The sequence below is a fragment of the Lingula anatina genome, chromosome 7, assembly GCF_051362555.1.
Source record: "Lingula anatina isolate TDL-2025a chromosome 7, LinAna3.0, whole genome shotgun sequence".
NCBI lineage: Eukaryota > Metazoa > Brachiopoda > Lingulata > Lingulida > Lingulidae > Lingula > Lingula anatina.
The window spans coordinates 18,172,934-18,196,686 of NC_141773.1; the positions used below are offsets into that span (position 1 = coordinate 18,172,934).

At 37.4% G+C, this 23,753-nt stretch overlaps 3 protein-coding genes across 3 annotated transcripts; all 3 read right to left on the reverse strand.

Moving 5' to 3' along the window:
- Positions 1–13: 13 nt before the first annotated feature.
- Positions 14–12,075, reverse strand: LOC106151666 (placenta-specific gene 8 protein-like). Its single transcript, XM_013525028.2, has 7 exons — positions 12,054–12,075; positions 6,666–6,775; positions 5,241–5,383; positions 2,409–4,679; positions 1,954–2,069; positions 1,202–1,344; positions 14–739 (listed from the first exon to the last, which is right to left on the reverse strand). The coding sequence occupies exons 2-4, from the start codon at positions 6,772–6,774 to the stop codon at positions 4,587–4,589; spliced, it is 345 nt and encodes a 114-aa protein (XP_013380482.2). The 5' UTR covers position 6,775; positions 12,054–12,075; the 3' UTR covers positions 14–739; positions 1,202–1,344; positions 1,954–2,069; positions 2,409–4,586.
- LOC106151667 (placenta-specific gene 8 protein-like) lies at positions 647–2,068 on the reverse strand. Its single transcript, XM_013525031.2, has 3 exons — positions 1,954–2,068; positions 1,202–1,344; positions 647–739 (listed from the first exon to the last, which is right to left on the reverse strand). Exons 1-3 carry the CDS (start codon positions 2,066–2,068, stop codon positions 647–649), a joined length of 351 nt encoding a protein of 116 aa, XP_013380485.2.
- Positions 12,076–12,760: 685 nt separating the features above from the next.
- On the reverse strand, positions 12,761–23,642 carry LOC106151673 (uncharacterized). Its single transcript, XM_087017777.1, has 11 exons — positions 21,795–23,642; positions 20,634–20,739; positions 19,257–19,348; positions 18,364–18,565; positions 17,816–17,962; positions 17,201–17,286; positions 16,266–16,458; positions 15,829–15,990; positions 14,857–14,957; positions 14,525–14,723; positions 12,761–14,253 (listed from the first exon to the last, which is right to left on the reverse strand). Exons 1-11 carry the CDS (start codon positions 22,140–22,142, stop codon positions 14,105–14,107), a joined length of 1,785 nt encoding a protein of 594 aa, XP_086873903.1. The 5' UTR covers positions 22,143–23,642; the 3' UTR covers positions 12,761–14,104.
- Between the last annotated feature and the right edge of the window lie 111 nt (positions 23,643–23,753).

Consider the following 23,753-nt stretch of genomic DNA (forward strand, 5'->3'; position numbering starts at 1 on the left):
CAATAAATACTGCTTTTATGGAAGAAACTTTTTAATTCAAGGTATGTACTTCTTGTTGCTTTACATGGTTTGATGATGGTATAAACAGAGAGAGAGAGGGAGAGAGAGAATTATGGCTTCCTCGAAGGGAAACGAAGGCAATTGGGTCATGGCAAATGTCATGTTTTTACTAAAAAATTAACTTTGTATTAGTCGTTTAATCAATCATATTTACCTCACTATTCAAAGACCATGTCTATATATAGGAATGGGATCAAAATCACACCAGCGGAAAAGAGAGCGACTCTTATCTTGGCTGTGTTATGACTGTGTTGCCAACGGTAAAAGATTACAGTGAGTTTACTTTGATACGGTATCACAGAAACTTGTCCGACTGGTATCTCTGTGTTCTAGATAGCTCAGGAGATCCAGCTGGGAAATATATATCAGTTTATCTAAAAAACCCCTCCGTTCAAATGTTAATATATATGCCACTGTCAGGAAGCATAGCGTGGTTATGCAATTACAAAATACAGGAGGAGAGAAACTCTACTTTTCATTCATATTTCGTCATATTCTGACATTTTTTTGTTTGTGATAAATTCAACTCAGGAGTTCACCATTTATACTTGAAACTGAATGGAGCGATTCGTTGATGTCGTCTGCTCTACACACCCACTGTGTCCAGCTCACGTGACATTTGGCAGGCGACACATGGTAGGCACCAAGTGGTGGCGCAGATATCGCCGCAGATGGACCCCTGAAAAATATTTACAAACTTTTATTTTACAGAGAAATTCCGTCGTTATACTATCTTATATCAATGTACAAGATGGACTTTTCAGCAAAAGGGACCTTCCTTTTTTGTTTGCATTCGCAATCAGCATAGTATGTCCCACAAAACATTTAAGGCGCAGCGATTTAAAGAATGCTTATGGAGAAAACGTAGAAATAATAAAGTTTTCCTCTGCCCCCCTTTCTCTTTCTCTCTCAAATAAAAATAATAATTCCTCAAAACCCATTACTATCACACAGATACACAGCTGTACATACTCAAATACCACTAAACATTGGGAAGTAGTCTCCTGCGATTTATGCCTGTGCCAGCTTTACTTGACTATTAAGCGGGAGAACACCAATCGGCAAGCATCGGATAATTCCGTAGCTTTACCGGAAAAGACGCGGTATCACCCGAGGCTTTCCGAATGAGACGAAGGCGTACCTGGATTCCATACATGGTCCTCAGTTTGAGCCTCAGCATTGCCACGCCCATCTGACCATAGAAATACGGTATGCAGCAAGTCTCGCGTAAACGAGCAGCAAGAGTGCATAACAAACTCATTATACAAAACGTCGCCCAGATACCTAAGACAAATGTAAAAGAGTGACTGAAATTAACATTACAACCAATTATATTCATCACAGTGTTGAAAAATGAACTAAATACTCGTTTTCTCGCAGGTTGTCTATGTCGCCGCGAGGGGATCTTTAGTGGGAGGGGTCAATAGAGGATGTGAATTCTTTCCACGCTTCCGTGGCCCTCCTTGTGTTTAATCCATAAGTGTGTGAAAATATATATTTGTTTAGAGTCTAAAATGCACAAAATGTTCAATAAACTTCACAGCTTAAAAAGATGAGGAGAGTAAGATGCATATTAATAAGAATGATTAAGATATTAAATGAATTTTCAATACATAAATCGATTGCATTTTTTCATAAATGATCGGATTATTTGAGCGTATCCTTTAATTCTGGTCATCATCCTGATATTTATATATTCAGAACTGTCACTCAGTGGCGCTAATTATTATATTTATTCCTTCTTATAATTGAAGATACTGGACTTTGAAAAATCAAAAATAGCCAAATTTTCTTTTTTAATCAACAGTTGTAATATTTCAGTTAGTCATTACTTATTCGGTCTTGAATTAAATACCCTTTTCAACTTAACACTAGCTATAAACCAATACTCACAGCTACCGCAGTCCTCGAAGCATCCGCAGAGTCCTGAAGACCATGGCCGGACATTCTGAGGGATCTGGACAGGTTCTTCTCGCTGAATCATTACTACGGTCGCGGGGGCTTCCATGCTGGAAAAAATAAGTGTTAAATAAAACCTAACTTGAAATATTTCTCATATAAATCACTTGCTATGAATATTGTATTTAAGCTGAGTTAAAGATTTCGTACTTTAGTCAGTCGAAGATGAGCTCTGCACTGATTTCAGCCGGAATAACAACGAATTTCGATGCTTTATAAAACCATTCAGTCATATAAAGTATGTAGTGCCAACACTCTGGAAAACGCAACGTACATTGACAAAAATAGACCAAAGTTCTCCTTACTTATAAAAAAACTGTTACTTATGTAAGAGCAAAGTCTTACAAACAATACACACACGAAGACGATGAAAATGTATGAAAAACCACCTGTTTCTTTGTTGGTCCGACTGTGCTTCCTTTCCGTTGACTACACACTGCTTCCCTACATCCTGTTTCTTCGTTGGGAAGATAAATATTTGTCTTTGACTTCAGATTCAGTTTTCTTATCTTCTTTGTGCAACATTACATGGGATGCACTTTAGGTTCTATTTTTTTAAGGTTAATATGCCGGAGCATCCTTATCACCTAAAGTGACACGCTGGGGAAAATGTAAATCGTGTGTGCGTTTGCTTGTGCACATGATATTGCGCACGTGGGGAGGAGGCGGGAATAAATCATTTTTCCCGTCTGAAGGATACCACGAGTATGCTAATCATTTTAGATAATGTGTGTTTCTTTGATGATAGGACAGTTCGGCAAATTAAAAAAAAAATATGATTAAAATAAAAAGTTCATTCAAAGGTTTGCCTATGACCTGACATTAATGATACATTTTTCCCAGTATACTGGCTCGAAATGTTTTTTGTAAAACCGGGGCCAGTTCGGACAGCCCGGTAGAACTTGGACGACGATGCTTAATACAAACTCGGTCACGATCAAAATGTCCAACTTATATCAAAGTGTTCGGTAAAACAGAAAGTGTTGTAAAGACACATTTGATAGTGATGTGCGTTAGTGATGCTACAGAGTTCCATGAGTGCGTTTTGTCGCAACCGTCACAATTCGAATTTCTTATCTCATCTCGGGCTAAACAACTCCCAGCTTGAACAATACATGAACTACTTTCCTGAAATCACGTACTGATCAGGGTTACTCTTTCGTCAAGCCAAAACAAAACCTGTTTTTGCGGGTCTCATATTTCGCCGTTCCTGTTCGAGGTAAGCCTCATATATTGGGATTCCGATCACTTCACAAAAAGCTGATCTCTGAGGCCCCGTCAGCGACACACACATTTTGTGTAACGTCTGCCTAATTATATAATTTTAAAAACTCCTGGTGATTTAAAGTGAAAACTATTCAAATCTGTATCATGCATAATTTTTGTATCGAAAACTTTTTAGCTTTTATTCCTATTGGAAATCTCGGCTACAGTTTCTTATATCATACGCATTTTTTTCATGTTTCCTGTGGGGCTTTAGTAATATTTCAGTACGTCCATATCAACACCTCCTAGATACTAGTAGGGCCTACTATACCGCCCAACTGATATAGATACAAACACAGCCCTTATCATGCGTCATGAGTTCTGGTGACATAACAATATGTTACTTATTATCCCTTATGCTGAAAACGCATTCGCCCTTTCACAAAGTCGACCTATATTCTGTATGCGTATTTGAACAAACCTCAAATCATGTTTCCAACCGAATACTCATATACATTTTACTTTTGCTTTGTAGCTGTACATATACATGTATATAAGACTTGGTCTTCATCTCGGATATTAGCACTCATTTTAAGTCATCAAATGGAAATGTGATCAAATTCACCAATTAAAATCTTGAAGCCTTGCTCAAATTTAATCAAATATACTATCAGTAAATAGCCCCTGTTTATCTCTCTTCCAAACTTCGGTTGGCTTGGGTCCACGATTATTTTAAAGAACCATATTGAAACCTAATAGAAAAAAATGCGCGTAACAATATAAACGTTCCCGTTGCTAGGCATTGTCTAGACTCAGCTCTGTCGCTTTTGTCAAAATATAGACAAGTGCCACTGATAGAAAGGCGTCAGGTGACTAAAAAAGAGTCTTGTTTTGATATCGAATGGTAAACCGCATTTGATGTGCACGTACTAAAGCAAGGCCGGTTACGTGTCAGTTGGTTTACTCACCACCCTGGTACCTGTAGGTGTAAATAATTAGACGCAGGCTATGCGGACGTGTTTGAACATATAAATAAATGATACTATGAAAAACAGCAGTAAAAATTAAATTGTGTATTGAATCATTTGAAGATAGAAAATAGAAATTCACTGAAAATATATATCATTTCTAGTCCTAACAGTTTTTAAGAAATCTAAGTAATTCTTGAGGAAATACAGGTAAAAAAATTAAATCATATAATGTTCATATCAAATCAATAGCACAGTAAGCGTTATCATAATCACTGCTGCAGTTATATTTCTGGAATGTCGTTAGGTATCAACAAATGTGATACTGGTCGGAATGTTTGAAATTTTAATGATGGTGTTTCGCTGAATCTGTTTTCATTGGCTGTCGTCTGCTTACAAGCCCATTGCATCCAGCTCACGTGACATTTGGCAAGCCACGCAAGGTCCACACCAACAGGTGGCGCAGATGTCACCACAAATGGAACCCTGGAATTGAGAGCAATAATTTCGCCAAATAAGAACTGTAGTGGCGAAATAAATGTGACTGTAAAGATTAACATTTTCTCATGCACATAGCCATATCATGATAAAATGTCATAGAATTATTTTAAACAGTCAGACAATTATTTGTAAAGATGTTCAAATGCATCCCCGCCTTTGAGAAAAATTCTATATTGAAATATCCAATTAAATTCTTAACCCTACCACTAGGACTATAACCCATACTCAAAGTAAAGAAAACATGATTTTACTGTAATTGTCCTCATCCTGGCAATAAACAAGAGGGCACCGTTAGCTAAACTCGTCTAATTCCGTACCTCCATCGTCAGAAGCAAGGGCGGATCCAGAGATATTTTCTAACAGTCTTCCAAATTATCTTTGTTAATTTGTCCTCAATTTTTGACCGTCTTCCGACAGAAAATATAAGATACCCGTCAATGTAAACTTAAAAATCTGACCGTCTTCCGGAAGACCCAGAAGACGGCCTAAATCCGCCCCTGAGTCTGAAGTCAGTTGAAGTATTCTAGATTTCAAACGACCACCCACCTGTATCCCATACATGGTTCTCAGCTTGACTCGCATGGCTGCCACGCCCATCTGCCCATAGCAGTAAGGCACGCAGCAAGTCTCGTTCAGCCTTGAGGCCAGTTGACACAGCATGCACGGCAGGCAGAACATGGCGCAAATACCTGATGAGGGAAAAATGACAACCTTGATTTTTGGTGCGAAAATTGTTAATTCACAACAGAGAATACGATTCAATGTCGGATTTTCAGTGCGTGGGTTTGTATGTGTTTACAGTGAACGTGTTTACATGCAAGTTAGGTGGATCAAGATTGAGCCGACTCTTTCCTAATCCCATCTGATTAATTTTAGCTCAGAGCCTCGTAGTCTCTCCTCTGACTCCAACACATAAACCAAGAAATTGTGTTTCCTGTGAAGCTTTTTTTATCCAGGCTCCAATGGGGTCTCAAAACAAAGTGACCTCGCTGGACACCTTGGCACCCTTGGACAACTTAATATAGGCTACAAATATACAGTCGTTAGTACTAGTAAAATACAGACCAGAGTAAAATAATAAAAGTCCTTGATCTCGAACCGTCCCACTGTTTTAGTTCAAGTGGGCAACTGTGTGAAACTTGTAATTGTTTTGGTGCCATTTTAGAGACATGTAGCTTTTTGTTCTTTCCCTATTATAGCTCCCTGTGCTCTAGAAAAATGCAAACAGGGTTCTTATCGCTAGTGCAGCCGTTTTGGGACCGTTTGAAGAAACACTGGCTTAACTCACAAGAGTACTACACGTCCGAGCCCAGATGATAATCCCTTCATCAAACATGCTTTAGTGTTCAGAACAGTTTACAATTGTGTACAAGAGTAGATAACTTTGATACATACTGTCCAAAGAGTTAGAATCCTACCGGATTGGCACTGGCATTGGAAGGGACGATCTTATGGAAAGAGCCCTAGTCTAATTTCGAAAAAAAACTTTTTCTTTGTCTTTCTCAACGAATTAAGCCAGGCTTTACAAAGCCGGTGACCTAAAAATGGCGGACGTACATGAAAGAAAAACCGCCTAATCTTTTAATAGTCTCAGGGTAACGTCATGGTAACGTTATGGTTACGTTATAAAACGTTTTTTGTTTGGTGGATCCTGCCTTTGATCATATCCTCATATCCGGGTGAGGCATTGCATCACGGAGCAATAGAAAAACACTGGTTGCCTATTTTTCCACCCCCTCCTACCCCCCCCCCCCCCAAAAAAAAAGCAAGAAAGAAAGAAAGTCATCAAGCCCTACCATGACTCCTATAGTTCAATCGTGGACCCTATGACAAGAGGAGGGTAACCGTCAGTACCATAAAACACCGGGTTCTGTTTACCCATGGCCACTCTCAATAAATAAATAAATAAATAAATAAATAAATAAATAAATAAATAAATAAACAGAAAGCAACAACCGTGCAAATACTCACAGCTGCCGCAGTCCTCAAAGCATCCGCAAAGTCCTGAAGACCATGGCCGGACGTTCTGAGGGATCTGGATGGAACCTCCTGGCTGTATCGTGACTACTGGGGCGGCCATGCTGGAACATATGGAAAATTATCAATGTACTGTGTATGATAACTTGTGTCAGGGGCGGATCCAGAGATACCGTTATTTTCTGACAGTCTTCCAGTGTGTCGCCGAGATATCTGGTACATGTAGGGTTATGTTGTGTTTTAGGCCATTGTTTAGCCAAAGTAAGATGCCATACTCACGCATACGCATATGGCAATAAAGTTAAAACAAAGAGAAAGCTACACAAAGGAATAGACATAGATTAAAACTAGAGGATCAGAGAGGCGATACCGCCTCCGAATATTGTACCACCAGCTGGAGCAAGCGCATTCGTATAGACCCCCACATACACAAAATAAGGGACACAGCCACCAGTCTTATGCTTGACAAGCTATAAAAATGCAATCAACAAGAATTTTCAAAATACGCAAAAAATATATATAACTTAAAATGGTACAATCAAAGTTAAGTTCATCGTAAGGTAGGTCAAAGGTCAATTTCAAGGTCACAGTAAATTGCCAGTATATGACTTCCTATTCAACTTCAATAGTAACTATGGACCTATCTCGCTAGTTTTGGAAATAAAAGGGAACCAAAATTTGCAAAGTTCAATTCATGATAAAAAGTAGGTCAAAGGTCAATTTCAAGGTCACATTTAGATTGCCAGTATATGACTTCCTATTCAAGTTCAAAAGTAACTATGGACCTATCTCTGCCAGTTTTGGAGATAAAAGGGAAGCAAAATTTCCAAAGTTCAGTTCATGGTGAAAGGTAGGTCAAAGGTCAATTTCAAGGTCACATTTAGATTGCCAGTACATGACTTCCTATTCAACTTCAATAGTAACTATGGACCTATCTCTGCCAGTTTTGGAGATAAAAGGGAACCAAAATTTGCAAAGTTCAGTTCATGGTGAAAAGTAGGTCAAAGGTCAATTTTAAGGTCACATTTAGATTGCCAGTATATGACTTCCTATTCAACTTCAATAGTAACTATGAACCTATCTCTGCCAGTTTTGGAGATAAAAGGGAAGCAAAATTTGCAAAGTTCAGTTCATGGTGAAAAGTAGGTCAAAGGTCAATTTCAAGGTCACAGTAAGATTGCCATTACATGACTTCCTATTCAACTTCAATAGTAACTATGGACTTATCTCTGCCAGTTTTGGAGATATAAGGGACTAAATGTTATAATTTTGGAGTTACCATAATGTGCCATAAATTTCCTACGGAAAAAATTAATTAAAATAAAGAAAAGGTCATTTTGGTAAAAATTCTTGAAATGGGAGGTGCTCTGAAGTTCCAGATGTTCAAATTTGATGAAATAATGTCATTTTCGACCACAAGTTGCCTGCTTTGCCAAGCCTTATGTTTTATTTTTCCGGAGTTCAAAATTTATTATCCATTACCGTACTGCACATTTTGCTTTAACCACCAAAATGTACTTTTTGATACAGCGTTACTTTGGAGATAAAAGGGAAGCAAAATTTGCAAAGTTCAGTTCATGATGAAAAGAAGGTCAAAGGTCAATTTCAAGGTCACAGTAAGATTGCCAGTATATGACTTCCTATTCAAGTTCAATAGTAACTATGGATTTATCTCTGCCAGTTTTGGGGATAAAAGGGAACCAAAATTTGCAAAGTTCAATTCATGATAAAAAGTAGGTCAAAGGTCAATTTCAAGGTCACATTTAGATTGCCAGTATATGACTTCCTATTCAACTTCAACAGTAACTATGGACCTATCTCTGCCAGGTTTGGAGTTAAAAGAGAAAGAAATTAGCAGAGTTCAGTTCATGGTGAAAAGAAGGTCAAAGGTCAATTTTAAGGTCACATTTAGATTGCCAGTATATGACTTCCTATTCAACTTCAATAGTTACTATGGACCTATCTCTGCTAGTTTTGGAGATAAAAGGGAAGCAAAATTTCCAAAGTTCAGTTCATGGTGAAAAGTAGGTCAAAGGTCAATTTCAAGGTCACATTTAGATTGCCAGTATATGACTTCATATTCAAGTTCAATAGAAACTATGGACCTATCTCTGCCAGTTTTGGAGATAAAAGGGAGGCAAAATTTGCAAAGTTCAGTTCATGGTGAAAAGTAGGTCAAAGGTCAATTTTAAGGTCACATTTAGATTGCCAGTATATGACTTCCTATTCAACTTCAATAGTAACTATGGACCTATCTCTGCCAGTTTTGGAGATAAAAGGGAAGCAAAATTTGCAAAGTTCAATTTATGGTGAAAAGTAGGTCAAAGGTCAATTTCAAGGTCACAGTAAGATTGCCAGTATATGACTTCCTATTCAACTTCAATAGTAACTATGGACCTATCTCTGCCAGTTTTGGAGATATAAGGGACTAAATGTTATAATTTCGGAGTTACCTTAATGTGCCATAAATTTCCTACAGAAAAAATTAATTAAAATAAAGAAAAGGTCATTTTGGTAAAAATTCTTGAAATGGGAGGTGCTCTGAAGTTCCAGAAGTTCAAATTTGATGAAATAATGTCATTTTTGACCACAAGTTGTCTGCTTTGCCAAGCCTTATGTTTTATTTTTCCAGAGTTCAAAATTTATTATCCATTACCGTACTGCACATTTTGCTTTCACCACCAATATGTACTTTTTGATACAGCGTAACTCGAAAACCGTATGGAATACAAAAAAACGGAGACCACCTCCAGTGTTGGGCTTTACATGCTCTACAAAATGCAAAAAAGAATGGGTCTCTAGCATTAACGGTTCCTGAATTAGAGACAGTTTTCAGTTTCGGTATCTTATGGCCGCTACTCCCGTGAAAATGCACCGATTGACCCCAAATTTACGGATATGAAAGATGACCTGAAGGGTAACATCTTCCAATAATATTATTGGTTAAGTCTGTGTGGTGTCTGAAAAACAGCGCAAATAAATTTTTTTTCGTAAAAAAATTCATTTTTTTGAAAATTTTTGCCCGTTTGACCTTGAAATAAAGGTCAAAGGTCAAATCCAAGGGCATATTTGAAATCTACACATATGACTTTTGGAAAGCCGTCTGTAGAAATTTTTCCCATAATTCCTTCCGTAGGGTAGATAATTAGCATTTAATTTTGCCATTTTTGGACAAGGGTGCATTGCAATGAGTGCCACACCTAGACCCCAATACCAACAAGGCCCAAATTTTACGTGGAACGAGTTGAGATTATAGGTGACCTAAATCCAAGAGATGGGTATGGGGGCCCTTACCGTCTAGGAGGAGAAGCGGTAACGGTAACATGGCGGCGGAGCCGGCGGAGCCGGCGGAGCCGGCGGAGCCGCAGGAGCCGGCGGAGCCGGCGGAACGGACCGGACGGGACTAAAACCATGTGTACCGCCAGCGCTAACGCTGGTGGTACAATAAATAGGTAAAGAACAAATAAATGGGACACTAATAGATCGCACTTAACCTATTCAAACAGGATGGAGTCGTTTAAGACAGAAAAACTGGTGATTGTATGAGTACGTTTTAAACAAGCGGAGGCGTGTTAATCTCCAGCACTGTGTATTTAATGTATTTAGATTTCTCTAAAAGCTTACGTTCTGTAACTACCAAAAAATAATATTTTTTTCGTAAATAGTACCACGGTGTCGTAAAATACCCCACCGAGAAGAAATATGCTTTTGTGATGAGGTTTAACTTCCTTGACTTAAATGGAATTCACTGGGGCCTCTCAAGTTTTTCATTCAATGATATAATAGGTATAATTTACAACAGGCACCAATCTAAGGCGCGTCACCACGCGACCCACAGCTGCCTTCTCAAACTGAGTATAAGTTGTCGTGCCAGTGAGAAATCCACGTTACTACAACATATAAAATCGTGTTTGCACACCACTACGAAGTACCACTAGTATGGTATTGGACCCATTAAACCTCACAAGAGACCGATAACAACTTCCCATTAAGAATGTGTAGATTAATGACTCTTGATAAGGTATGATAAATCAGTTGACGTGAACAAAAGAAGAGTTAGGGTGTTGCTATAGGACAAAGTCTGCAAGCAGCAGTCCTCCTACTTTAAGTATAAGTAGTGCCCCGTACTGTAAAAAGATATTTAGTTAGAAATTATGTACAAAACTGTGTGAAGTGTCAACAACAACAACAACAACAACAACTATTATTATTATTATTATTATAACTGCACCCTTTTCTTATAGCTATTGATAACTTTATGTGACAAGGTTGAATGTGTCCCACTTATTCTGTGTTTATCTTATTGTGATAGTAAAACAACCACGCCCAAAAGCAGTGTTGCCCTTCAAACAGCCGTTGCCTTCTTGTTTTCTGGAGGTGATCTGAGACTGTTTGCCTTTTTTGTATGTCACATCGAAAGAAACATCAGACAACGAAAAGAAAATATACAAAATAAAAAATAAAAAATAAACCCCTTTCTTCCCTGATTTCTCCGTTTTTAGACATTTCATTCCAAAGCTAAAAACGTCTTAAAGTCGCATGCATTCATGTAACGGAGAAAGAGGAAAACGGAAAAAGGCAGACGATAGTTTCGTAGATGGTAATCTTACGTTCAGTTGCCCCAATTTAAAATTTGAATGGCAGCGAATCTTGCATCCGTATTTCAGCTTTGAGTACATTAACAATGCTTTCTGACGAAGAACTTGAAACTGGTGTTCGTTATTTATCTTGCCTAACTTACGGGGAATTGAATTAGAGAGTCGTATAACCTTCACAATATAATTACTCGTGGTTTGGGGCAAACCTTTACTCTGGATTTTATTATGGAAATACTTGCATTAATCAGCGATAGTAAAGATGGCAAACTAATTGAAGTGCAAACTTCAAAACCCAGATTAGAGAGCGGACTCTTTCCGGCAAAATATGTGATTCGTTTCCCCTACGAATCATCCTCTCTCTCTGCTGGCTTGCAACAGACATGTTGCTGAAAATTTAGGTTTTCAAGATTTTGAAGGTTTTTCTGAGTAACGAACTGACGATTACGACAAAAATATAGAGTATTGTTAAATTTCTTTTGCTAATACATCAACACATTTTGTCTTTACGAATCCAGCGTGACAAATAAGATGAGCCACTGCTTACGTGTTTACATGTTTAATTTGAACACGATTAAATTAAGTTTGGCTATAATAAGCCCTGTACCATAGATATTGTGTATTCTGCTTAATATGACACGTGATTAAAAAAAGATGATGTTAGAAGCCTGTCAATAGCACTTTACCTTTGGCGTCCTTATTTTGTCCGTGAGCTCTCTCCGGTTTTAGTAAACTCAAACTAAAGTATTACCTGTTCATAAACCTTGGATACGGAATAAATATTTACCCAAATTTTGATTGGGGAAGTCTTATCTTTGTAGAGCGCCGTTCCCACAGAGAATTGAGTGAGTAATTACATGTACAGGCTGTATCCCATTAACAGAGTTATGTAAGGGGGGGGGGGGCGATCTTGGTTTGGGGGTGTGCGTGTGCGTATCTTTGTGGGTCGAGGGCCATTTAAGGAGATGCACTACATGTATTGTCACTAATAGTAAGAATGATTTATAACTATAGCTATATGTATAAAGGTTTTATAGCTGTCCCAAAGATCCTTCTTGCTAAAACCGACCTCTGAAGAAAAAGAATAGGTAAATATCAGGTAGAGCAGGTTAGGTAAGAGTGTGCCCCAGAACAGATTATACAGATAACAGTAGATGCAAAATTTGTATCTTTCGGCTAAAGGTAATTGAATGTAGTAGTTGTCCCATGATTGCACTCAAAATCGATATATTTCGGTGTAGGTAGTCCAGTGCAGTAGTTGTTCCCTAATTCCAATCACATTGGCGTCAATTATCGCAATGATTTAGAAAAAATCAATCAGAACAATGCATCTGACATCGTTAGGCGGTAAATAGTAAATGCCACTGGTGCATAAGCTAAACGACACGTAGAATTACCGATTTTTGAAAATGATTACTTGTTTTCTTTTAATTAAACACATTTACCTTTTATATTAAACATTATTTAATAAGTCACCCACACGTATATTAAGAGTACGCCTATTGATTGATTTATTCAAGAGTTGATTGGAAAAAATATAATTTCAGTCAGCATATCGTAAAACGTGCACACTGCATACACTGAAATACACTTGTCTCAAATAATCAACCTTAAAGCAAACATTAAGTTGTAAGCCCATATAATACATATACAGTCTACAAGGAAAAATGGAGACACAAGTTTGAATAACAGTATATTTACAATTCCCCCCATGACTTCGTAAACTTGCTATGTACCTACATCAAAATACGTAAACATAAAGGTTTGAAACAAAGGTACTGGAGGATAAACCACTTGTTTCTTATGGAATGTTGTTTAAATATACAGTTCATCACATCTATACAAACTCAGAAACATTCAGAATAACAATGTGCCAAATACGGTAAGAATGAATTTACAAAAACTCCCAAGAGAACACCAAATGTGGAGCATTTAGATTGCAATATCTGCAATATTTTAATGTCACTTTATTTTAAAATTCTTGATAGCTCAGTCTTACTTATAATGATTATTCGTTGCCCTAACAGGAACCGTCCCAGATGGTTTCCGAACTAAGCATATACAATTCAGATTGTTTTCCAGGATAAGGAGCAGAGTGACTTTCATTGCTGAAGCAGATAGAAAACTCTTTGTTGATACGGGGTTTCTATAACCAGACTGTTACAAAAATAAATTTCCCCAGTAAATTAAACAGTGTGGATAACCTTTTGCTTGCATGTACACTTTTTATGTGCAAGTGTAATAAATCAAATTCCAGCGAAAAGCTCTAAAATGGCTGTTTTTGAGGTTATCTCGCTGGTTCAACAGTGATTTATAGTCAGGTTGCTAGGATGATTATATAGACACTATATTTCCCTTGAAGTTGTTGTTGCCCATACATATATAACCCTTTCCTATAGCATTGGCGGCCATCTTTTTTTTATCGCTAATAAATGCCCAAGGATACAGGATTGTTACCCGCCAGATATGTATATAATGGGGATGAAGGATGCAGAAACCACTGACCAAAAACCTTATCCGAGTTTGTATACCATACTCCCTGGAACCAGTCTATTATACCATATGATTCAAACGTATTTTGGACAAAAATTATAAAATACCCATTTTAAACATAGACCTAAAGGACCAATACTCCACATCCAATAATATTCAATCACAGGGAAAATATAAAGAATGAATACATACGTTATCTTAATTAAATTATAAATGCGTCCGAATGCATCGGTGGTGTGTGCTTTAATAAGTACACATAGCACGATGCCGCATTTTATAAACAGCTTATACCATTCATCAATCAGAAAGTTAGATTCAGAACTTGAGAATTTTCCAAAATGGTATTCAAACGCCTACAAACACTTCTTCGACAATGACGTTAGTGCTGGATTGCCACCCTGTGTACATTCCATGGCCTGAATAACCAGCACAAGGCGCTGTTCTCAACTCAACACTTGTTGGTCCGCTTGGAATGTCGTGGCAGATTCCATCCACTGAAAGAAAAACCCCAAACTTTCGATTAAGAATGGGAAAGGTGATATTTCACTGGATCGACCAATGAAATGATGTAAAACGAACATTTAACCTATGAGAAAATGTCTCTCTCGAAATGTAGGGTTTAATAAGTCAGACAATTCCACAGTGAAAAGAAACTTTAGGTCTGTGTTACGGAGTTCATGGGAGTGTATGACAGAAAAAAGGACATGCTTGGCGTAAGCTAGGTCTCTACGAGACAATGAGGAAACCATTACAAAACACACTTACCTACACAAGGCTGATGCCAGTGGGCCTCTGAAGGTCCTAACTCGTACATAACTCTCTCAATACTGCCCGGATTATTACACTCAGTTCCGTTAAAGGTCACGTACCAGCGCCCACAATTTGGGTTTCCAAGGATACGACAGTTGAAACTCCAGATAACATTAATGCCACTGTCCGAATATATTTTGTTGTACACGAAAGCCTGAAGAAAAATATGGAAAAATCCCAACTGAGTGCACACCATCATAATCAACAAGCAAAAACTTACGTCACAATGACGTCACAATACGCCAGTTCATTGAATAACCCAAAACGCCCGTGTACATTTAGCTCACCTTGATGAGTGCATTATTGTTCCCGTTGTTAAGGCTGAGCCACCACCCGTGCTGTCTGTTCACCACTGGGAGACGATATGCGTGACCACTTGGGGTGAGAACTGGAAAGATTCAAGATAGGATGAGAAGAAGCAAAATTGTGTGTAATTTGTGCTTTATTACTGACCAGCACATGTGACACGTCATACCTGATGGTGCTTTATATATCGTGGTTGTGCTTTTCAGTCGTGGTAGTTTGCGTACAGGATTTATACATCGATTGCTGTACCTTATAGACACAGCTAAAACCCCCGTCACACTTATTCGGAATCAGCAGGAATCAAGCAGAACCAGGCGGAATGACTAAATTTCAAAATTGGTACTAAATTCGGGAAGAAATTTCAAATTGATCTAAATCCTTGTAAGAATGCCGTTGGAATACTCAGAATGCGCTGTAGTTCGATTGCTGGCTGAAATAGGATCGAGATGCATTCGAGTTGCATTCTGGCTAATTCTGGCAGGATTTGAAGTGTTTTGCCATTTCGGTTCTCCCTCGAATGTGTGTTCAACTACATTCGAACTGCATTTGAGGGCTAATACACCCAAAATGTGCACGAATCATCCCAGGCGGGTTCGAAGCGCATACTGAGTATTCCAACAGTAATCTTACAAGAATTTAGGTCACTTGTTTTTTCTTCCCGAATTTGGTGCGAATCTTGAAAATTCTTCACTCCGGTTCATTCTGCCTGATTACTGCTGATTCCGAATAAGTGTGTCGGAGGCTTTACTTTGGAAGTACGTTCTTCCATGCTCTCACAGTGCGTAAAAGTGTCCCCCGAAATCATCAAAAGAGAAAAGTAATCTGTGCTGGGAAGTAAAGTCCACCCCTCTCGTGACGCAGTTAGACTGTAGAACCTTTCAAAACACAGCTATATCGCTGAGATATAACTTTCGATGTGAAGAGGGCCTGTGCAAATATAAATGAACACTCACCAGCACTTATATCATTGCCAAGACGCGACTCCTCCATGATCAGTATATTCTCTTGATTCCAACCGGTATGGGGATGGCCTGCATTATAGCTATCGTAACAGGCTCCAACGTGAAGGGAAACCGTAACCGTCCCTGCCGCAAGTCCTTCACATAGTCCGTGTACTGAGGATGAAAATCATTGCACAGGCTATACATAGATGATTGTAGTTTTGAATCAATGTTAGTCTCGTTATGAAAAAGCCATTCTCCAAACTCGTTCAATATTCTCCGATAAAACATTGAAAATTTTATCATTGCATGTGATGTGTTAAGTAATTATAATCAAACCTGATACTATATAGACTTCTAGTGTTATACAAACATATGCTTTCTTTTTTAACTTAATGTTAGTCTCTCTCTCTCTCTCTCTCTCTCTCTCTCTCTCCTAAAAAACCTACATGCATATCCCCTGTGAAACATGCTATCTCCTTGCACGTAGAAGACCATATCGACAGTGCCTGGATTTTGGCATTCTGCTCCATTAAACTTAAAGTACCATCGCGAACAGGCGGGGCTTCCGGACACATACAAATTTCCAGAATAATGAATGACAAGTGCTGTATCACTGGCCCTCTTCCGGAATGTCTCGCTCTAGAAGATAGTTGCACAACTAATTACACCACTACCTGTATTGGTGGAAGAGAAAAAGCAAAATGTGGGGCTATTTTTAGTCATTTTTGTTAAGGCCCTCCTTGTTGTCACTCCCAATCATGTATGGTTAATTGCTGTGCCCAAGGTTTAAACCAACACTAACGTACATTGTAAGTGAAGTATTTCGTACCATAATCAAAATTCAACTGCATGTATCCAAACAATTCGTCCACCGAAGCATTAAAAAAAAAACCAACTCTGTTCCCTTGCAAATCAGTGGCAACGACGAATGCCTTAAAATGTTTACAAGCATGTGTATGGAAAAGCACAGATTTAACCAATTATTACGAAAAGTTAAAGAACATTGGCATTCTCTGAAACACTCTTAGAACTACTATATCCCAAAGGTTAGAACTGTTAGATATGCAAAGGCTTTTATCCCATGGACCCTAAGGAATTTTAATGAACAATGAAACTGATTAATAGAATATTTTAATAATTGCATTATTTTGTGTTATTGATCGAATTATTTTGAAGAAACTGATTAATTTAATATTTTAATATTAATTGAATTCTTTTATGGAACTACTTAAAAGAAGCAGTTCAGATTATATATTTTTATCAGTGAATTCATGTTTTACTGTAATAATGTGTTTTAGTTGCTTTTATCACTTTTTTAAAACTTACCTGTAAAATCCAACTTTTAGTTGTAAGACTTAACATTATTATTATTAATACTCACAATATAGGCATTTGCACTTCCTGTGTAAGCGTAGTAGTACTTGTTCAGATATTGAATGTTAAATGTAGACAGCGAGGCGCAGGCACCTAAAACATAAATGAGAAGTTTGCAGTATTCAGCCTAGAATAGAAACGGTGACTATATGACTTTTAACAACGAGTTTCTCTTTGAGTTTGCTCTCTCTCTCTGGTTCTTGATAACAATGAAATCAAAGAACTCGTTAACCTAATGCGAAAGGGAACTTTAGTGTCGGCAGATGCGCAACATTTAAGCCCTTTTGAATAGCATTGATCAACGTCCTCCTCCCGTTGTCCGGGTCTGTCGGAAACTTTAGTCTACAGGTATAATCATGGTATATATCTCCTTTACTAAACGGTGGAGATTATGGTAAATTATGTAGTGGTGAGCCGCTATCCGAACACTGAAACAAAAGGTGTTCTAGGCACCTTTTGTTTCTCTTTTGTATTTCTTAGCACTTGTGATGAATATTAATGAGGCAGTAGGTCATGGACTTAGGGAGAAAAGATTAAGTCATCATCACATAGGCTTAAAATTCCACAACAGCGATTCTCACATTTTTTTTTTTATTTCAATAAAAATCCGTTGTCTTCTTACCAGAGCCAACGCCGTATTCTACTTCGGCCACGGTTATCCTGCTTCTAGCTCTCCATCCAACATAGTTACTTCGATCTGCGCTACATCTAACAGTTGCTAGAGAAATTGATCTCACTCCGGCTGCTATGTTATTACAGATACCGAAAACTAAGAGAAAAATAAAGATTGGTGAAATTAATAACAGAAGAAATTTAATGCCGTTGAAATATGTCCTCAATTCACTGATGCACAGCGCATACTCTTAGAGTACTACATGTAATGTCCATGAATATGCATGTACCTTTACGTTACCATAAATAACTTTGTTTTGGAATTTCTGTTATGGCTTTTAGATTTTTTTTAATTGCTACGATATGCTTATTTGTGTTTAAAAAATGACATGAGTATTCAAATAATAGAAAACGAAATCCAGAAAATATAGCAACAAGTACAGACACATTTGCTGTCGTCAAACATGAAGTTAAATAACATGTTTTAATTGGAAACAAGCTATCCATTTTTTTACACATACTTATGCTACTAAACACTTACAGAAATAAAGAACTTACACTCCGTGTGTTTCAAGTGGTTTCTAGACTCGTGATTAAACTCTGTGAACCGGATGCGTCCAGGATCAGCACATTCTGATCCGTCAATCATGAAGACCCAGTACGTGCACCCATGCGCCGTGTTTACCGCTGATCTCGTGGTCCCACTCCATTTTAGGTACAGACCTGTTTCGACTCCTTTCTTTTTGGTGTAAGAAATAGTCTGCAATACATATCATCGAATAGATTAAATATTCATATCATGAGGGAATAAACATTAGTGTGTTATTTTATACATGTATGATAAGATAATTAATAAAACAGACAGTTGTTGTCACCAAGTGATTTTATAGGTACTCTTAGCTTTTGTTTATTATAACGATTTGGTGCCTTTAAGGCATTCTTAATATGTCAACATATACCTCAATTAGCATATCTTTGTCATTGAAACAGTGTGGGTGTTCCTCATGATACAAAATCAAAAATCAAATTATGATTTGTTTTGGTGTGTTGGTTAGGAGCAGGGTTACATATACATGTATTAGGCTTGTAGCATTAACCTGTCTTAAACTATATTTTGTAGTTTTTTTTTCTTTCGACCCTAGTTTAAGGTTATGCATCTCATATGTGTGATATATTATTTTGCGCAAGTATCAGATGTGATATACTTTTAAAATGCTTATCTTACTTCTTAATTTACCCTTCCTCTATACACTTTTTCGTGTTATTCATACTCTTTGGCATGTAGTAACCATCGAACATCAAAATTAAACCCTCTCATGTAGCTTTTTAATATGTCATGATATACACTGCAATCCGCCGGCCTGATGGTACTTTCCCCTATTCAACCGCAAGAAAAACAAACACTGTCAAGGGAGTGGGCAATGTGAGTAAAGACTTAAAGGCGAACGTACAAACACAGTTTCAGTGCCGACACTCTTGGAGGTCGTCGTGGTCCACTCGTATATGTTAGAAAAAGGCGTCTCTTCACAGTCCGACAGGTCGCCTGGAAATGAAACAAAATTAGTCCTTAACATTAAATTAAAGTTTGATCGTCTTTATGGTCATTTTATTATATGTTATAGACCAAATGTTTTTTTAGGAGCCACGTGAACTTATCTTTATGAGATAACCTTATTTTAAGTTTAATTCTACGTAGCTGGACCCATCTCCGCGGGAACTGTCGCTAAATGCAGTCATTTTAACAGGTAAACCCGCTTCTCTTGTTTCCAATTTACTCGTTTAATCAACAGCCTTTCTGTATGGGGTCACTTGCATAAGAATATTTCTTCGGTTTCAATTTTAACTATCACCATCAAAAGAATTAAAAATATCGATGTCAAAGCACTCACACTCCGTACCCCTGCCTAAATTATTATTATATATTGGTCAGAGAGGATAGAGAGACATAAAACAGCCAACAACTATTAAATAAAAGATGTCAGATATTTTGGTGTCAGGTTTTTCTTAACATAAACGGGGCAAAATGCGGATAATGCCGTTCCTATAGTTCAAAAGTGCTTCGAAGTTTTTGGTTTCAGAGGTTTCAGTAACATTATTAACAGTTAACACAATAAAGAGCTGATAAAGCGCATGTTTAAAACGGGTAAAAAAATACTATGCCAATGGTAAGACCATTAACAGGACTACAAAAAAAGTCCAAAATCTATAGTGTCTACATGTATTCCCCCAAGTGATTCCAGCATGAAGACAGATGTTCACTGCATTTTTTTTCTATTTAAATCATTGACCATGGTACGTTTGCTTATGGCTGTAGTTCCTTTTAAAAATCGATGATAAGAAAAAGCAAAGGCCTGTATTTCTTGTGCAATGTATGCGAAATACGCTATAAAAGCAAGTTTTGGAGACACAATGCAGGATCTATTCCTTTGATATGTTGCGTCTGGGCATGTATCGATCATATCAAAGCTCACTTTTGAATAACAGAATGATTGTTTTCTGCATCCGCTTTTGCTCCATCGTGTTTGATCGAGGCCAAAAAACGACTCTTTCTTGTCCATCTAAATATTTATTTGGCTCGAACAAAAAGAAAGCACCATATTTTGATCTTTCTAAAGAAAGTAATTATATTCTGACAATATTCTTACAGCAACGTTAACAGAACAGACTGAGACGCTCTGGTTCTGTCCACCAACCTAGCACAGTAGAAAAGTTTGCCATGTTCACACGAATGTCCTCATCTAGCCTAAGCATTTGGTTATCTCTAGTATGACACTGGCGCGAGGCGGTTCTTAATAAAGCGGAAGTACTGCAGCAAGCCATTCACCTACCTACACAGTAGACCTCCCTGGTGTCACACGTGGCCCGACATCGGCCCGCCTCTGAACAAGGAGAGTTGGCACACTCGCTGTAGGTTGACTCCACGAGTGCGTTTACCTGTAACAAACAGGAAATATAGGATTGTGTTCAGATGCACGCACAGGAAGGCAATTCGATTTCAAGATTATCAAATTTATGGTGTACTTGGTTGTTTATTTTTATGTTCAATTCTACCAGTACAAAACGATTAATTTTAAATGTTGATTATCCATGAAATTTGAATTTATCACTTAGCAGCGATTGGCACTTTATTATGATTAGGTGTTTCCATTAAAAAAGGACGTAATTAGAATAAAAAACACTCAATAGTTGTGAATTTGTATGAAATGTCATAATGCTTGGTTGGCTGCAATGGTATCAAATGAAATGAAAACTTCTTAGCAAATTTGGAGTGTATTTGATTTTTAATTCAGTTTAAGGGCAATTACGAATAATTTGGATTTAACAGTTTGTTCATTATGAAGTTCTTTTCACAATAGATATCTGTTAATAAGTTCAGAAATTTAAGTGCATTGTTTAGTCCGTTAATCGCAGAAAACACAGCTACTGTACATAAATGCATGTTTCATTTTTTAAATTTCACCATCCAATTATTTAATTTTCTTATTAATCTGGACAACAATTGAGTGTCAATCACTCTTTCATTATTTTTTGTTTTCAATTTCTAAAATCACTCGGTATCCAGGTGTGGTGTGGGGCCGTCGTTCGCAGCGTACTGATTTTAGACACACTCCGATTAGTTGTAAATATGTTTTTAAAACGTAACTTTTGCTTTGACAGGAAAAAATTTAATTGAAAAGAGACGAGATTCCTCAATCTATTTGTCAATGTCTTAAAAACAAAAACGCATGATGATAGTCGTTTCCTTTGAAACAAATGTCCCTTTAAGATATTAAAATAATTAATAAAATGAAATGGGATGAATAAAAATAAACCTTTTAAGTCCTAAACTGGGTCAAAATCCTCAACAGTTTCACAGACATAAAGCATTTATGGTCTGATACCCGAACCAGTCCGTTTATTTAGAAGAATATATCATATAAGATACAAAATAGCAACGAAACGATGAAGATTGCATTATTTTTAGCTGCTAAACCCAAAATACCACTCACCGCCTGCGCCTGCAGATTGGTCACCACCCCTCCACTCTCCACCACGCTGCTCGTCTCATACCCAGTCGTCTCTTGCTGAATATCAAGAATGTAACATTTCTTGGCGCGTCCATCAAAGTACGTGGACTGGCAGTTATTGTAAGATGGGCAGTACGCGAGACAGTTGAGGTTGGAAACGGCGGGATATTCTGCCAGATAAACCGGGACTTCATATTCAGGAGTCACTCTGATTGGCGTAGAACCACTCCCGGTACTAGGGCGGCACATGTCCAAAGTAGACCCATTTGCCGTGAGAGCATGTGGCAATGGTAAGACCATTAACATGACTACAAAAATGTCCAAAATCATGATAGTGTCTACATGTGATTCCAGCGTGAAGACAGATGTTCACTGCATTTTTTTCTATTTAAATCATTGACCATGGTACGTTTGCTTATGGCTGTAGTTCCTTTTAAAAAATCGATGATAATAAAAAGCAAAGTCCTGTATTTCCTGTGCATAACCCTCGAGAGTTTGTTTTTGGTTATGATTGGCGGGTTATTATCGAACCACGTGCATACGTTTATAGCAGTTGCTTGATAGTAATAGCAACAGGTTTTAAATTCAAGATTGCATATGAGATTAGTCAGTCTATAATTTTGATGTTTCGATTTCACAATACAGTCACATGATAAATAATATACTAAAAATCGGCGACATTAGACCTTGCCCATCGAAGCATATACATTTATTACAATTATTATCAACTTCTTTAAAAGTTGTCCAAATGTGATTATTAACAAAGTTAAAGGCCGGCGGAAATAATTGATTTTTTCAGTTCTTTGTTAACCGCAAATGTACGTCCGATTTTTTACTATCAACAGAACTGTTTTACAGAGCCAGAACCAAGCGATCAAAAAAAGAAAAAAACGTTGACGTCTATATTAATCAATTGTACTTCACGTTCTTATTCCTGCTTCAATATCAGTATTGTAGAATTGATATTTGTTTATCCCTTTATCACATATGGGCTTTGTTCATGTTCGGGTTGGCAATCGAAGTCTTGGTGATCACTAACAGCATGGTAAACATTCTTCATGAAACGACAGACAATGAAGATACAGCAATTGACAAAGGCGTGATCCCGATTTTAGTCATGTAAATAATATTATTTGCGATCACGGCATGATCTATCAAGGAACCATAGCAATACATGTAAAAAAATTGGCTTCAAAACGTGTACATGACCAAAGGAAAGTTTTTAATTAAGCGCAACGTAGCAACAGTTAAATAAAAATCGTCTTTTGTGAGATCATATTTATTCTTTATTTTTCTTAGTTCACTACAGTTATCGAAGAAATCCCAAAGGACCCCTTTTAATAATTATTTTAGCCGAAACTGAGACTGTTATACATTCTAGACAACCAAGCTGCGTTTCATATTTTTCTCTAGAATGCTTTTCCTTTAGACCAATATCGCATTGTCGACTTTACAAAGTCCTCCATCTGATTTACTTAGCCACCAGGCCAAAAACCTTACGTCGTTCCATGAAACAAACCCCACGCTCTGAAACGATTAAATCCTCTACTTTGTATAAATGTCTTAATGCTGACTATTATCTATGAAAACAGTCATTAAAATGATAGTTCGTACATGTAGGGTATAAACGACTTCTCATTGAGCATACTATTGAGGTTGACGGAGATGACAACGAATTAGAATCGAAAAGATCTATAACCAAACCTTTATTGCAAACAAGCAATGTGCGAGTTTCAGATGTGTGTGTGTTCTTATAATTTGTATGTTTCAATATTTACCTGTTGATTGAACAAAATATTACTATATTCTTATAACATAACACACCTGGTGAAATTCTTCTCTGATATAAGATTTTTTAAAATTCATACATTGTGCCCCCCTTATTCCCTTTAAACTTCGTACTATCAAGGAGTTATAACTTCTTGGTACAATATGGTTTTA